This window comes from Cotesia typhae, unplaced genomic scaffold (genome assembly GCF_013202065.1).
Source record: "Cotesia typhae breed Kobodo isofemale line unplaced genomic scaffold, CoteBio_Ctyphae contig_83, whole genome shotgun sequence".
NCBI classification, from domain to species: domain Eukaryota; kingdom Metazoa; phylum Arthropoda; class Insecta; order Hymenoptera; family Braconidae; genus Cotesia; species Cotesia typhae.
Genome location: NW_027423769.1, coordinates 1,522,934 through 1,535,326, shown reverse-complemented (window position 1 = coordinate 1,535,326; position 12,393 = coordinate 1,522,934). Strand labels below are relative to the sequence as shown.

Below are 12,393 nucleotides of genomic sequence, written 5' to 3'. Positions count from 1 at the left end.
AAATATATATGTTTAAAAAAAAAAAAAAAAAAAAAAAAAAAAAAAAAAAGTTAATTAAATGGAGAAGTTAATAATAGCAATTATAAAATTTAAGATAGGTAAAATAAAATTAATGCCGCTCGACAATTTATATATATCTATATACATATGAATATATGTATACTTTTAAATGTTACATAATTTTTAAGTAACACAATATTTAGCATTGTGATGAATTTTTCAATTGATTTTTCATTGACAATAACTAATGAGTTAATTAATATGTATACAATGCGTTTAAATTATTTATATATATATATAATTTTATTTATATATATATATATATATATATATATATATATATATATATATATATATATATATATATATATATATATATATATATTTGATATTATAATGATTATTATTATTTTTATAACATGTGTGTTATATCTCGTTGATAAATTACACGATATGTGATTGTTATTACTCTAATTTTACTACAATAAAATTCATTATACACAATTACGGTTATTTATATTTTTTTTCTTCCAAGAATTTTTATTTTTTCATTTTATAAAATTAAAAAAAAATTAATTTTCTTTAAAATGCACTTTTAAATTTAATATTTTAATTTTGTCATTCAAATTTTCCCACACTTTTCAATTTTCAAATTTTCCCGCAATTTTTTAATTTTTTAATTTTATGATTCAAATTTTCCCGCACTTTTTATTTTTTAATTTTACCAACAACTGGTAATTCCTTCAAGTCTTAAAAAAAAATAAATCAATTAAAAACGACTGAGTAATAAATTCTAATAAATAAAAAAAAAAAAAAATACAATAAATTTTAAAACTTCCAATAAATAAAAATAAAAAAAAGAAACACACTTTTTCACTCTTAATTTGACACTTTCTTACCAATCTAAAAAAGGAACTCCCGTCAATTGTTATTATCATTATTATAAACAAAAAACACCTACACCATGGGCTGGCAAACCACGTGTAATTATTTCACATTATTATTTCTAACAATATAATTAATTACTTAACAAACTTTATTACATTAATTATTACAATTTTTTTTTTTAACCCCTTTTTATTTATTATTAACAATCAGCCATTTTAAAAAAATGTCAGCTGTCAATTTTATTAACAATAAAAAAAAATTAACAATTAAAAAAAAAATAAATTTTAACAATTGCAATGAATAAAAAAATTGTAATAATAAATGATTGAAACCTAACCTCAAATTTAAACCTCAAAATAATTATAATTAAAAAAATTTTTCTACAAAAAATTAAAACGTCCATTTTAAATAAATTTTGTAGCTAAAATTTTTAAAATAAAAATTTTTAAGTGAATTAATTTATAAATTGATAATAATTATTGTTGTCTTTGAAAATTACCGCGTAGAATTAATTTAAAAAAAATCCAAGTAAGTAAATCTCGCCATATTGTCTAAATGTCTATTGTACCGGTTCAGTATCAACTTGGCAATGGTATTATAGCAGATAGTTGACTCCCATCATCCATCAGTCGTCAGATTGAGACCTGCTGACCGTTGGTTAATCATCAGTCACCAGCAATCAGCCCAGAAAGCTATAACGTAAATAAATTGATACCTGAGGAGTGATAAAAAAATTAGTGAGTTGATTAAGAGAAGGCTTGAGAGTTTTAATTAAAAATAAAAAAAATAAACCAATTGTAGTTGATAGTTAAGAGTGATAACAATTAAAAAATTAAAAAAAATTACATGATTAATGATTATCAATAAAATTCTAGGCCTGAGACGCATTGCGATGAGCGCTATCCAGAAACCGGAGGTGATTTTTGTGCTCGGTGGTCCCGGAGCAGGCAAAGGTACCACTTGCAAGGACATTGTCAAAAAGACAAACTATGTCCATTTATCAGCTGGGGATCTTCTCAGGGAAGAGCAGAACAAGCCCGGCTCGGAGTTTGGAGAACTTATCAAGGGTCATATTGTCGCTGGAACCATCGTGCCGGTTGAAATAACCTGCAGCTTGCTGGATCGTGAAATGCAGAACTCTCCCAGTCCACACAAGCGGTTTCTTATTGATGGCTTTCCTCGCAATCAGGATAACCTCGAAGGCTGGACTAGGGTTTGTTATTTTTTAGTTCATATTAAAAAATTTAATAAAAATATGATAAAAAAAAAATTTCATTTGTAAAAAATTAAAAAATTCTAAGTGCAATTTTTTAAAAATATTTTTTAGTTCTTATTAATGAAAAAAAAAAAAAGTTTAGTATAATAATTTTATTACAGTAGACTTTATTAGACTTTTATTACAGTAGAATTAAAAAAAATTTTTTTTATCATAAAATTATCAGCTAAAAAAAATATAAAAATTGTCAGATGTCTGCTAACATCTTTAGAAATTAAAAAACATCTATTAAAATTATTAATCCTGTGTATAACTTTTAAAAATACTATGTACGTTCATAGAAATAACTTATCAAAGATATAAATCTTTTCCAACTAATTTTATTACCAACTTATCAGTGCTTGTCATAATAGATTTAAATAATTCTTATCCTGAACATATATACATTACAGAACATGACTGATAAGGCGATTGTAAAGGCAGTATTGTATCTCGAATGCAGCCAAGAAGTCTGTACACAGCGTTGCATAAACAGAGGATTAAAAGGAAGTGGAAGGAGTGACGACAATGCTGAATCCCTGGTGAAGCGACATCAAACCTTCATCACAGACACCATGCCGATAATAAAATACTATGAAGAACGCGGATTGCTCTACAAGTTCAACTCTATGAAGCCTCCTAAGGTTGTCATGGAAGAAGTTTACGAAAAGTTCAAGGAAATCGGCTGGGCTACGGATTAAATTTTTAATTCTAAAAAAAAAAAAAAAAAAAAACAAAAAGTTTCTAGGCATTATATTTAAAGTACTTGAATTTAACTTTTTTATTATTTAATATAAGCATTTTTTAGAATTTTGATTCAGTCAGCTTTTTTTTTTTTAATTTTCTTTTCGTCGGAATAATTTATACAAGCATTTAAGTATCAGGATCACATTCCTTAACCAAATTGAAATTCCTTTTAATAAAATAAAAGAGAATATACTTTTATATTAATAAAAATACTAATAATAATAATTTAAAAACTGTCAAAAAAATTAACTTGAGTCAAAAAATGAAATTTTAAATAAAAAATTCAATTATTTTTTATCTCAAATCAAATTAAATTTTTTTATCACAACTTTGCGTGATCCGACCCAAGTTAATTGAAAGTTTTAATATTGACTTTTAAAATACCTATGTGTAACACGATTACTCATATATAAACACAAATAAAATTTTACTGGTGTTTCATTAAATTAATCATGATTATTAGCCACAAAATTTTGCTTATTCTCTAAATAATATAGATTAATAAATTATACATTATTTTTGAAAACTGTTCTGAGAATTTTACTTGAGTGAATGCTATCACGTAAGCTTTTTTATTTAGTGTTATGCGATATGTGTTATTATTTATTATTTAAGTTATTTATTGATTCTATGCTATTGTTTTAGGCTTGGAAGATGAGAAGAAATAAGACACCCGGAAATATGATCAGTGATATGTCTGAGTTATGTCAAGAATGATTTATTTATATAATATTATATTTTATTTAATATTTAATATTTTTTTATGAGTCAATAAGCACTATTTCTTCTGTATCTACGGATGAAATAGTGAGTACTCAGAATTATGTAGGTATCATTGAAATTTACAATAATTTAAAAAATTTTTTAAAAATTTCATATCTTTAAAATTACCTTTTACATTTTTTAGGTACGATTAAAAAAAAAGAAAAATTTTGAAAATTTTATTTTTTATAAATTTTTTAATATCTTATTCGGCTGAGTTAAAAATTGTAATTGTTTACTGCAAATATCTCAAGTTCTATTGCAAATACGTAAAAAATTATGGAAAAGAATTTCTCTAGGTAATTTTAAAATTTATATTTTTTATTTAAAAATTTTTTTTTTAGTTCTTCATATTTTTGAGATATTTAAAATGTTTTTCCACCCCTTCAATAGGATTTAATCATTATTAATTTTTAATAATTAATTTTTTTAGACTACAACATTAAATTTCAGTTTTTAGAAAATTAAAATTAATAATTCAATTAAAAAAAAATAAAATTAAACAATTTATAACACATATAATTATAAAAAAAAATTATTAATTAATTAAAATATTAATTTTTGTAACTAAAAAAATTAAATTATAGAACTTTAAATTATTTTTATAATATAAAATTAATAATAATATTTTATTTCTTCAGAAGAATTGATTTCAAGTGTTTATAAATAGAAGAAGATAATTACCCACTCAAGAGGGGAGTATTTTTCTTCAGTGAATGAAAATACACATAAAAAAAAAGTAATCTCAAAACTTAAAATTGAATAACAGGCGCCTAGTGCAGTGAAAAGCGCTTGCAAATGAAAAAGAAGAAGAAGAAGCTTTAAGATAAATTTCTTTTAATCCGGCCGCTTGTAAGTGCCCAAAGATCATACCCTTACGTTCTAATAATCTTTATCTAATCTCGGGAGATAGTAATAAAACATGTCATTTAAATTATGTTAAATTAAATAACGTATTAGTTATTTATCTTCCTCAAATGAGATACTAGTTTTTTATACGAGGGAACAATTTTTGTTATCTAGTCAATTAGGTCTGTGTTGACTCCACGAGACCTAGAGGATAATAAAAATATTTTTTATTTTAGAAATATTAATTATGAGTAAGAGCTTTTTAAATTACTTAATAAAGATGCAGTGGTTTCTCGCAATAAATTTTTATATCTAATTAAGGTTTGCAGATGTCTGCAATAGGGGAGTTTATATGTAGGTTACCAAACCAAGAAAGAATAGGTATTACCCACTTTTGTGTTTATTACTCTGGGGAGAGAATGTATCGCTTTCTATTATTATTATTATTATTATTATTATTATTATTATTATTATTATTATTATTATTATTATTATTGTTAATTTTTTTTTTAAATTATTATTATTATCAATTTTAGATTTTATATTGACAATAAAATTAAAAATAAACATAAATAATAATAATAATTAATGATTTGATTTTGTACCACAATATTTCATGAGGTTAGATTAATGCGCCTCAATTTTAATGACTAATTTCATTAAAATTAAAGCGCTAATTATAAAAATTAAATTGCAATAACATTAATACCATAAAAAAGATTAATAATACAATTATTAACAATGAATCTCAATTAAAAATTAAACAATAAGAAGAAAATAAATTTCGAAATGAGAATTTTGTTAAAAATGGCGGCCCATGTTATTGAGGTACTAATGATGCAAATATTTGAAAATTTGAGCCACCTACAGTTAAAAAACTCAACTAAAAATTGATATTTAATATATTTTCAATAATTACAGGAATATGAAGCATAAAATACTCTAAAGAAGGTTGAGTATCTTGTCTGGGGGCCATGTGGTATTTAAAACGATATCAAATGAAGTTATATATCATACCGTTACCTAAATATAGTTTATTGCATTACCGAGTAGCAGCAGAGTTTATTCTTCGGACGTCAGAGCACCTCAGTTGAAATATTTTGGCAAATTTGTCGAAACAACATAATAACTATTGAAGATGATTAATAAGGGTAATTAGCGGTCGGCTAAGTACCGGACAAAACTGCATACAACTCTATCCTCGGAGATATAGTCATTTGATAATTACTCCGGCTATTTTATGATTATTATATTATACTTCCTCTACTTGAGGTCCTAATGTTAACATGTTATTTTGGTTTGTCAACCAGAAGGACAGGAAAGAAGCTATTAGGCAGGTCGTCGGAAGACGAGCGTGCTTGGGTGGTAAAATTATTGTTTAATTATTTATTTGTTATTTCTTCTTTTAATTTTTTTTCATTAATTAAATCAGTTAATATTGAACAAAAATTAAGATTTAAGTATATTAAATTGAAAATTTTTTTTTTAGAAAATCAGTATTTAGTTTCTTAACTATCGAACGAGTTAAGAAAAATAAATGTTCACTTATGCTGTAAGATTAATGTAATCAAATAGAGCCTCGGATAGGGGAGCGTATTATTCTATAATTAATTATACAAAGTGAGATCCAAGCGTTTTTATGAACACAGGGAAAAAAGAAACGTAAAAAGTGTTTACGCGAAACGTGGAATTGAAAAATTCATTCATTTTAAAACTGTTTATAACTTTCATCGACTCTATGCGGGAAGATTATTTGTGGTACTTATTACAACACTTTTTTTTTTTTTTTTAAATTGCGAATATTAGATTTGTTTTCTCTTCAAAATTTATTTATAACTTTTTATATTCTTCACATTGAAATTTTTAAGATTTTTTTTCTACAAAAAATTAAAATAAATTCCTAATTATTTTTTTATATCTGACGTCATGGTAGGCGTCAACGCAACAGTATCAAGTAAAATATATCACAATCAATTATTACTTACAATTTGTCATATTTTATCGCTCATATTTATAAACTTATTTGTTGTATATAAAAAAATTTACACGTAATTTTTATAACTTTTAATAGTAAGGTCGAAAATATAAGAAATTTTTTTTTCTTGCTAAAATCAATTAGAGTTATTAATAACCACTATTAATAACCACTTGAGAAAAATTATCTATTCACTTACACTCGAAGATAAAATCTCGAATTTTTTTAAACTCAAGATATATTTATAATAAATTATAATTATGAATTTTATCAAATTAAATAAAAATAATTGTAAAAGAAGAAATAAATATTAACGTGGGAAAATTTTTTAATTATTTTGATATAAAAAAAAAATCGCTTATAATAACTACGTTAATAAAAATTATGTATACAATCCGAAGACTTAGAAGTATGTATTGATAAAAACTAGTTGATTATATACAACAATAATTTATAATCCAAACACCGTGAAGAAATGCTCTGTTTATTTTTCATATCACTGAAAAAAAAAAATGTAAGCTTGAAAAAAAAAAATTTTCCAAAGAATTTTTCAAATTTATATCGTCTAGACGATATAAAAAAATTTGACAGACAAAAATTCATATTTTGGTAGTTGCATAGATATATAGAGACATATCTTTCAATATCTAGCCCGTAGGTAGACCATCGGGTAATTTTTGGGCACAAAGTAGTATGTTACCATTTTCATGGACATTATATCGGCTCTCAAGTTACTTTTTATTACGGTCACGTCGCGCGGTTTTCTATGATTTCAGTGAGTTCTTGTTCATCCTCGAGGGAGGTCGGCGCCAGGACTACCCACAAAATCACATATATGTATGTTTTTTTTTCCAGATTTTTAGCGCCCGGAAATCTTTAAATTAACTATTTTTTATGCCTGTTTAACTCTAAAAAAAAATAATTTTTATATTAATTTTCCAGATTTTCATTATAGACTTACAATCTTTGTTAAAATTTGAAAGTCTGAGGTAAATATAAAAAATAGGGAAAAAAATGTGAAACCTTTTTTATAGGAAATTAAATTCTTTACAAAAAAAAAATTTTGCAACAAAAAATTGTGTTAAAAATTTTTATGTTAAATGTTTAACATTTTTTTGTGTTAATTTAATACAATAAATGTTAAATTTACACATAAAAGTGTTAAATATTAATTATTATGTACATAATTTTAATTCTAACATTTTTATTAAGTAAATAATAAAAATGTCACAATTAAAATTATGTATATAATTTTAATTCTGAATTTATATAATTTTTCTGTAAAAAGATTAATGCTAAAAATTGTAATTAAATAAAAAAAAAAAAAAAAAAAAAAAAAAAAATGTGGTCTCAAGCGGAAGAAATGATATTATATATCGATAATTAGTTTTACATCGAATGTAACTTGCGGGAAGCATTAAATCATTTTCCACTCTAGCTTGAGAGCAATTTGCTAATTGAATAAAAGTTGGAGCTATGTTTTATGATTGCGTGGGTGAAGATAACCCCGCCTCTGGGCGGAGCTAACTCCTTAACAGCAACTCGGCCCACTGCTACTGGATCCAGATAACGCCAGAAAAACTCAAAAATATACTTATGATCTTCTCTTATATTCATGTTTGCTGGTATGAGGTCTAATATCCATCCTGTTGAGGCATCGAGAATCAGTTTTAGTTTCGAGGCATCCAACATCGCGCACGCGTCTAGGAGCCTGTTTGTCTCAAAATTAATTATTTATTTTATTTTTTAACTAATTAATATTTAGTTGTATTTAGTGAGTAATAATACTCACAGTGATGCTTGATGACTATGTGTTGATTAATAAAAATTTCTTCTTTGGAAAATTTTCTGATAAAATTTATTAAAGTGATTTTTTTTGGTTTTTGTGAAGTATATTTTTTAAATAAATTATTATGTTGGGTGAATATGAAAGTCATGCTGATTATTATCCACAGTGGCATCAACCCTATCATTATGCTAGCCAAAGACCTTATGGTAATTACAGTTCTTCTATTATTTCTTCTTAAATTGTAATTTTTTAATTTTTAAAAGAAGCAATTGATAAAAAAAAATGTTTAATGACAAACAATTTGTTAATTATTAAAATTACTGAAAAAAATTTTCAAATTTTTTTAAACTTCTACTTAAATAAAAAAATTAATTTTGTTTAAAATAAAAAAATTTCTAACCAAGAAGATGATACGTTAATAAACTCAAAAATTAAAATAATAAAAGTCTACAAACCTAAGCTTTGTCATGTTTATTATTTTGAGTGATTTTAAACACGCGTGAGTACAAATTTGTGGCTAAAAATTCTAAATTTCTATAAAAATAATTAACTAATTAAAAATTTAGCTTGAGAACCTTTTAGTGGATGCAAAAACGATTCAATTGGTATATAATAATCATTAGAAAAAAAATTTATTGAAAGTTTTAAAGGCTATTTGTAAGTTATTTTCTGTCAATCTTTAAATGCGCGGATGTAATTTTTAAAATTCTAAATTTCTAAAAAAATAATAATTTAATCAACTGTTTGGCTTAAAAACCTTGTAGGTAATGCAAATACAATTCAATTGGTATATAATAATCATTATAAATAAATTTATCAAGAATTTTAAAGCCTAATGAAAATTCTTCAAAATAATCATGATTAAAAATTTTTTTTTTTAATAAAATTAATTTTTCTATCAAATATTCTTCTAAAAAATTCCTTCAGACAAAAAAAACTGTTTTCTTTAATTTTTAAAAAGATTCCGTGGGATTATCCGACGTAGACCGACAGCAACTTTGCTGCGGAGGAGACTCAGGAATATCCGGCGGCAGTTCTGACGCTGGAAGTGGATCAGCATCAACACCTCCTCTGCCAATAGAAGAATTCGGAGGTCCGGATTCAATTTACGGCTCCCCAATCCAGCACTATCCGCACTCGATACCTCAGCAATTGTATTCTTCAATGCACCACTCTCAGCAGCAGTACCTGGAGCAACAGAATCATCAGAATTCAAGCCAGCAGAAGCTGGACCGACATATCGACTTCTCTATGTCAGTTACTCACCTCCAGAACAACAATATGCCCGGCTCGGGGTCCTCCGAGCACCTCCAGCTCAGCCTGCACCACCACATGAACTCAATCTCCCACGACAGCTCCTCGGCTTTGATCATCAGGCCTAAAAGGAGGAACACCGCGAACAAAAAAGAAAGACGACGGACTCAAAGTATTAATAATGCCTTTGCTGACCTGAGAGATTGCATCCCAAATGTTCCGGCGGACACCAAGTTGTCTAAAATAAAAACTCTTAGATTAGCGGCGTCTTATATTGGATACCTGATGGCTGTTTTGGAGAGTGATAAGGAAGACGAGCCACAAACATTCCGCGCTGAAATTTTGTCCAGTGGAAAAAGAAGTAAATTTCAGCAGAATTCGGTAAGTATTTTTTTTTTTTTTTTTTTTTTTTTTTTTTTTTTTAATATTTTGTCCTAGAAAAAAAAATATTTAAATTAATTTTATTTTTTATAATACTACACGGTAAGAACAAGATTACACTGAATATCATCCTAGATTATACTGAGTGAAAAAAAATATCCAGATAGTAGCTAGTATAATCCAGATTATAATGAGTATAATCCAGATTATAATGAGTATAATCTTCCGAAAAAATTTTTTTTTTTTTTTTTTTTTTTTTTCACCACAGATATCACTGAGTATAATCTGGGATGATATCCAGTGTCATCTTGTTCTTTTCGTGTAAACTTTGTAAATATCTCAAAATTTTTTGATTTTTTTTAACAAAAAATTAGTTCCAAAAAATTTTCATTATTGCTAATTATTTTCTCTTTTGAATTTATGATAAATTTTTTTTTAATAAGTAATAAATAAATCATTGAATTAAGTATTTTAAATTTACTTTCGGGCTCTTCATAATTGAACCATTTCATACAGTAGTTTTCAGTTCGTTTTTCCGTCTGGCGCCTCATTTTGATCCAGACACTTCAAAATTTTATGATCTTTCAACAACCCCGAAAAATTAAATATTATTTCATCTAAAATAATAATAATTATAAATATTCTCAAGTATTTTTTTTCACTTATTACAAGTTATTTGTTAAAAAAATTTTTTAATAATTCAATTACAATAAAAAAATTCTTTTAAAAATTTTCACTTGTAGTTATTATTAATTTTTACACGTGGAACTTTTTAATTTAATTGTTATAAAAAATTTCACATGTAGAAAGTTTTAAAAAATTTAATTATTTATCTAACGTAATTTTCTTCTTTTTTTAATTTCAGAATGACTCGTATCAAAATATAAGCAATTTTTATGAAGAAACGTCAAAGTGTAAAGGAAGAACTGGATGGCCTCAGCACATGTGGGCACAAGAATTGAAGCAAGAATCTTCATCAACCACGACGTCGGCGTCTTTAACAGTCAGTCAGTTACAATAGAATCTTTTCATTCAGAATAAAATATCTATAGTTCTAAGAGGGATATGTTTAATCCATAGTTTTTAAAAAAGTACACATATATACACAATTAAATACACTTGTCTACATATATGTATGTATATAAATATCAAAGGAAATTTTTTTTTAATTATAAGTCTGTAAATAATGTATTGTACGTTTTCTTCTTTTTCTTTTTTGTTATATATTGCGAATTATAAGATTAATTGAATTGAAGATTTATGCTGGCATTTACTAGCAAGTATTATATATAATTTTGCAGTTGTATTTTGTTATATATTTTTTTTTAATTATGCCAAAATTTAGTGTATTTAAAAACTTCAAAAGTAATTACGGTGATAAAAAAAAATTAATTTGATTTAAGAAAAAAAATTTTTGAATCAAGAAAATTATTTTCAAAATTTTGGATTAGATTTTAAAATATTAAAAAGGAAAAATTATAAAAAAACTTTTTTTTTTTATAGAAAATTAAATTTTCTGTCAATTTTAATATTTTAATCAAAATTTTTTTAATTTTCTTGAGAAATTATAATTTTTTTATTTCAAAAATTTTTGTTAATTAAATTAATTTTTTTATCAAATTAGGTACCAGTAGAATAAAAAGTCATTGTAAAAAGTAATACACTAGTTCTATAAATAAAATAAAATGTAAAAACTATTAATTTATCTTGATTTTCTTTACTAATCCCCATTTGAAATTTAAAACGAAAGAATTTTTTATAAAGAAGAAATATAATATAAAATTCTCTTGAGTTAGCAGGTACTTCAGTAATAAGTGGAAGTATCCCATGAAAAACACTTTTTTTATGAAGTAATATCACAAAAAAAAAAAAAAATTCAGAGCGGCTCTGAAATCTAAATACTTTATTTTCACAGTAAATAATATGTACGTAATTCAAGTTATTGATTAAATGTTTCTTCTATTCCGACTAAATTTAGTTTTAAAAATCTAATTCTGGAGTAAAGTCGTGAATTATTCGTAAATTTTATCAACCCGTCGGCTCGGTGAGCGGATTTTAACTTTCTTTGCGTAAAATACATTTTTAGGGGTAGTTTTTTTTATTTTTATTCAAAGCTTTTCTTGTTTATATTGTAAATTATGAATAATGACTATTGGTAAGGCTGGAATGACCTTACTGAGGTCCCGGGGCGTGTCTAATGTCTGAATTTATATCTACGCACGTAAATAGTGAGTGATTTAATATTTAAATGCATCGCGCGACAATAAACTTTGATAAAATATTTAAAATTGTTACAATAAAAATTTCTATTACAAAATATTTATAAATTTTCCCTTTTTTTTTTTTTTTTTTTTTTTTTTTTATAATAAAATTTAAATGTTATATATTTTATGTGTAAATTATAATAATTAACATTAAAAATTATAATTTTAATACATTTTACAATTGTTATAAGTTTACACAGTAAATATATTACAAAATTATTTAAATTTT

At 24.7% G+C, this 12,393-nt stretch overlaps 2 protein-coding genes across 4 annotated transcripts; both read left to right on the top strand.

The window, feature by feature from the left end:
* The first annotated feature begins 835 nt into the window (after window positions 1–835).
* Dak1 (cytidine/uridine monophosphate kinase Dak1) lies at window positions 836–3,317 on the top strand. Of its 3 annotated transcripts, none has more exons than XM_074251792.1 (3): window positions 836–983; window positions 1,764–2,101; window positions 2,557–3,317. In XM_074251792.1, the coding sequence occupies exons 1-3, from the start codon at window positions 965–967 to the stop codon at window positions 2,842–2,844; spliced, it is 645 nt and encodes a 214-aa protein (XP_074107893.1). In that variant the 5' UTR covers window positions 836–964; the 3' UTR covers window positions 2,845–3,317. The 3 variants fall into 3 exon arrangements, with proteins under 3 accessions (XP_074107893.1, XP_074107894.1, XP_074107892.1); XM_074251793.1 differs by lacking the exon at window positions 836–983 and adding an exon at window positions 1,472–1,625; XM_074251791.1 differs by lacking the exon at window positions 836–983 and having other exon boundaries at window positions 1,742–2,101.
* Window positions 3,318–7,934: 4,617 nt separating this feature from the next.
* Window positions 7,935–11,335, top strand: Hand (heart- and neural crest derivatives-expressed protein). The gene is made up of 3 exons (XM_074251901.1): window positions 7,935–8,471; window positions 9,227–9,900; window positions 10,766–11,335. Exons 1-3 carry the CDS (start codon window positions 8,390–8,392, stop codon window positions 10,919–10,921), a joined length of 912 nt encoding a protein of 303 aa, XP_074108002.1. The 5' UTR covers window positions 7,935–8,389; the 3' UTR covers window positions 10,922–11,335.
* The last annotated feature ends 1,058 nt before the right edge of the window (window positions 11,336–12,393 follow it).